The 1,025-nt window shown below is 50.3% G+C and overlaps 1 protein-coding gene across 1 annotated transcript in view; it reads right to left on the bottom strand.

The window, feature by feature from the left end:
• ITM2C (integral membrane protein 2C) overlaps positions 1–766 on the bottom strand; it is a 7,286-nt gene extending 6,520 nt beyond the window's left edge. The window contains exon 1 of the mRNA XM_010011508.1: positions 635–766. Within this exon, the coding sequence (XP_010009810.1) occupies positions 635–709 (75 nt within the window). The 5' untranslated portion in view covers positions 710–766. The remainder of the gene's footprint in view (positions 1–634) is intronic.
• Between the last annotated feature and the right edge of the window lie 259 nt (positions 767–1,025).

Here is a 1,025-nt window from a genome sequence, read left to right as displayed (position 1 = left end):
CGTTCCAAACACATGCTTGAAGATCTTTCAAGATCAATCACACTCTGAAGATGCAGCCCAGGACACAGAGGGTTTCTGGGCTGTGGGTGCACACTGCTGGGTCATGGGGAGCTCATCATCCACCACTACCCCCAAAATCCTTCTCAGGGGTACTTCTCAATCTCTCCATCCCCCAGACTACTGATACTGCGGTTGCTCCAGTCCAGGGGCAGGACCCTGAATTTGACCTTGTTGAACCTCATGAGGTTCGCATGGGCTCACCTCTTGAGCCTGCCCCTCTGGATAGCTTCTTATCCCCCGGGCATGTCAACTGCTCCACTCAGCTTTGTGTCATCTCCAAACTTGCTGAAGGCATGCTCAATACACTGTGTTGTTGAGGAAGATACTAAACAGTACTGGTCCAGCATGGACCCCTGAGGGATGCCATTTGTCACTAGTGTCCATCCAGACACTGAGCCATCCCCCATGAGCCTTAAGACACACCTCTTCTGCAGTGCCTAGGGGCCTGGCTCCGGAGTTACCACAGTGCAAAGCAATAAATAGCAGCAACCCCACTTTCAAAGGCTGAAGCATGAAGCAGCTTGTCTGGCTGCTCCAGCTGAAGAGCCACAAGTCCTTCCCGACTTACCCTTACCTGGGTGATGAAGAAGTATCTGTACACATACATCGATGCAAAGACCAAGCCCAGGAGCAGCACGAGGAGACCCATGGTCAGGTAGCACACTCCACTGAGCGATGACCTCCGGCCCTGCACCGGCGGTGCTGGCTCTTCCTGCAAGGTGAAAATGAGAGCATCAGTCAGATGTTGCTGCAAGGGACCAGAAAGAACAACTATGCTCTATGCAAAGGCTTTCTGTGGTGTGCAACTGAAGGTGGCAGGCGCCATCCCATAAAGTGACTTCAGATCCAACAGCATTCTGGCAAGAGGAAAACACTTATTGTGCATTTTGTTCTCCACCTCTCTCCCCATATAGATATATATTTACTTTTTTATATATATATAAAGTGTGTCTATGAACATACAC

The sequence above is a fragment of the Nestor notabilis genome, unplaced genomic scaffold (assembly GCF_000696875.1).
Source record: "Nestor notabilis isolate BGI_N333 unplaced genomic scaffold, ASM69687v1 scaffold3343, whole genome shotgun sequence".
Taxonomy (NCBI): domain Eukaryota; kingdom Metazoa; phylum Chordata; class Aves; order Psittaciformes; family Psittacidae; genus Nestor; species Nestor notabilis.
This window is presented reverse-complemented; position numbering and strand designations above follow the sequence as displayed.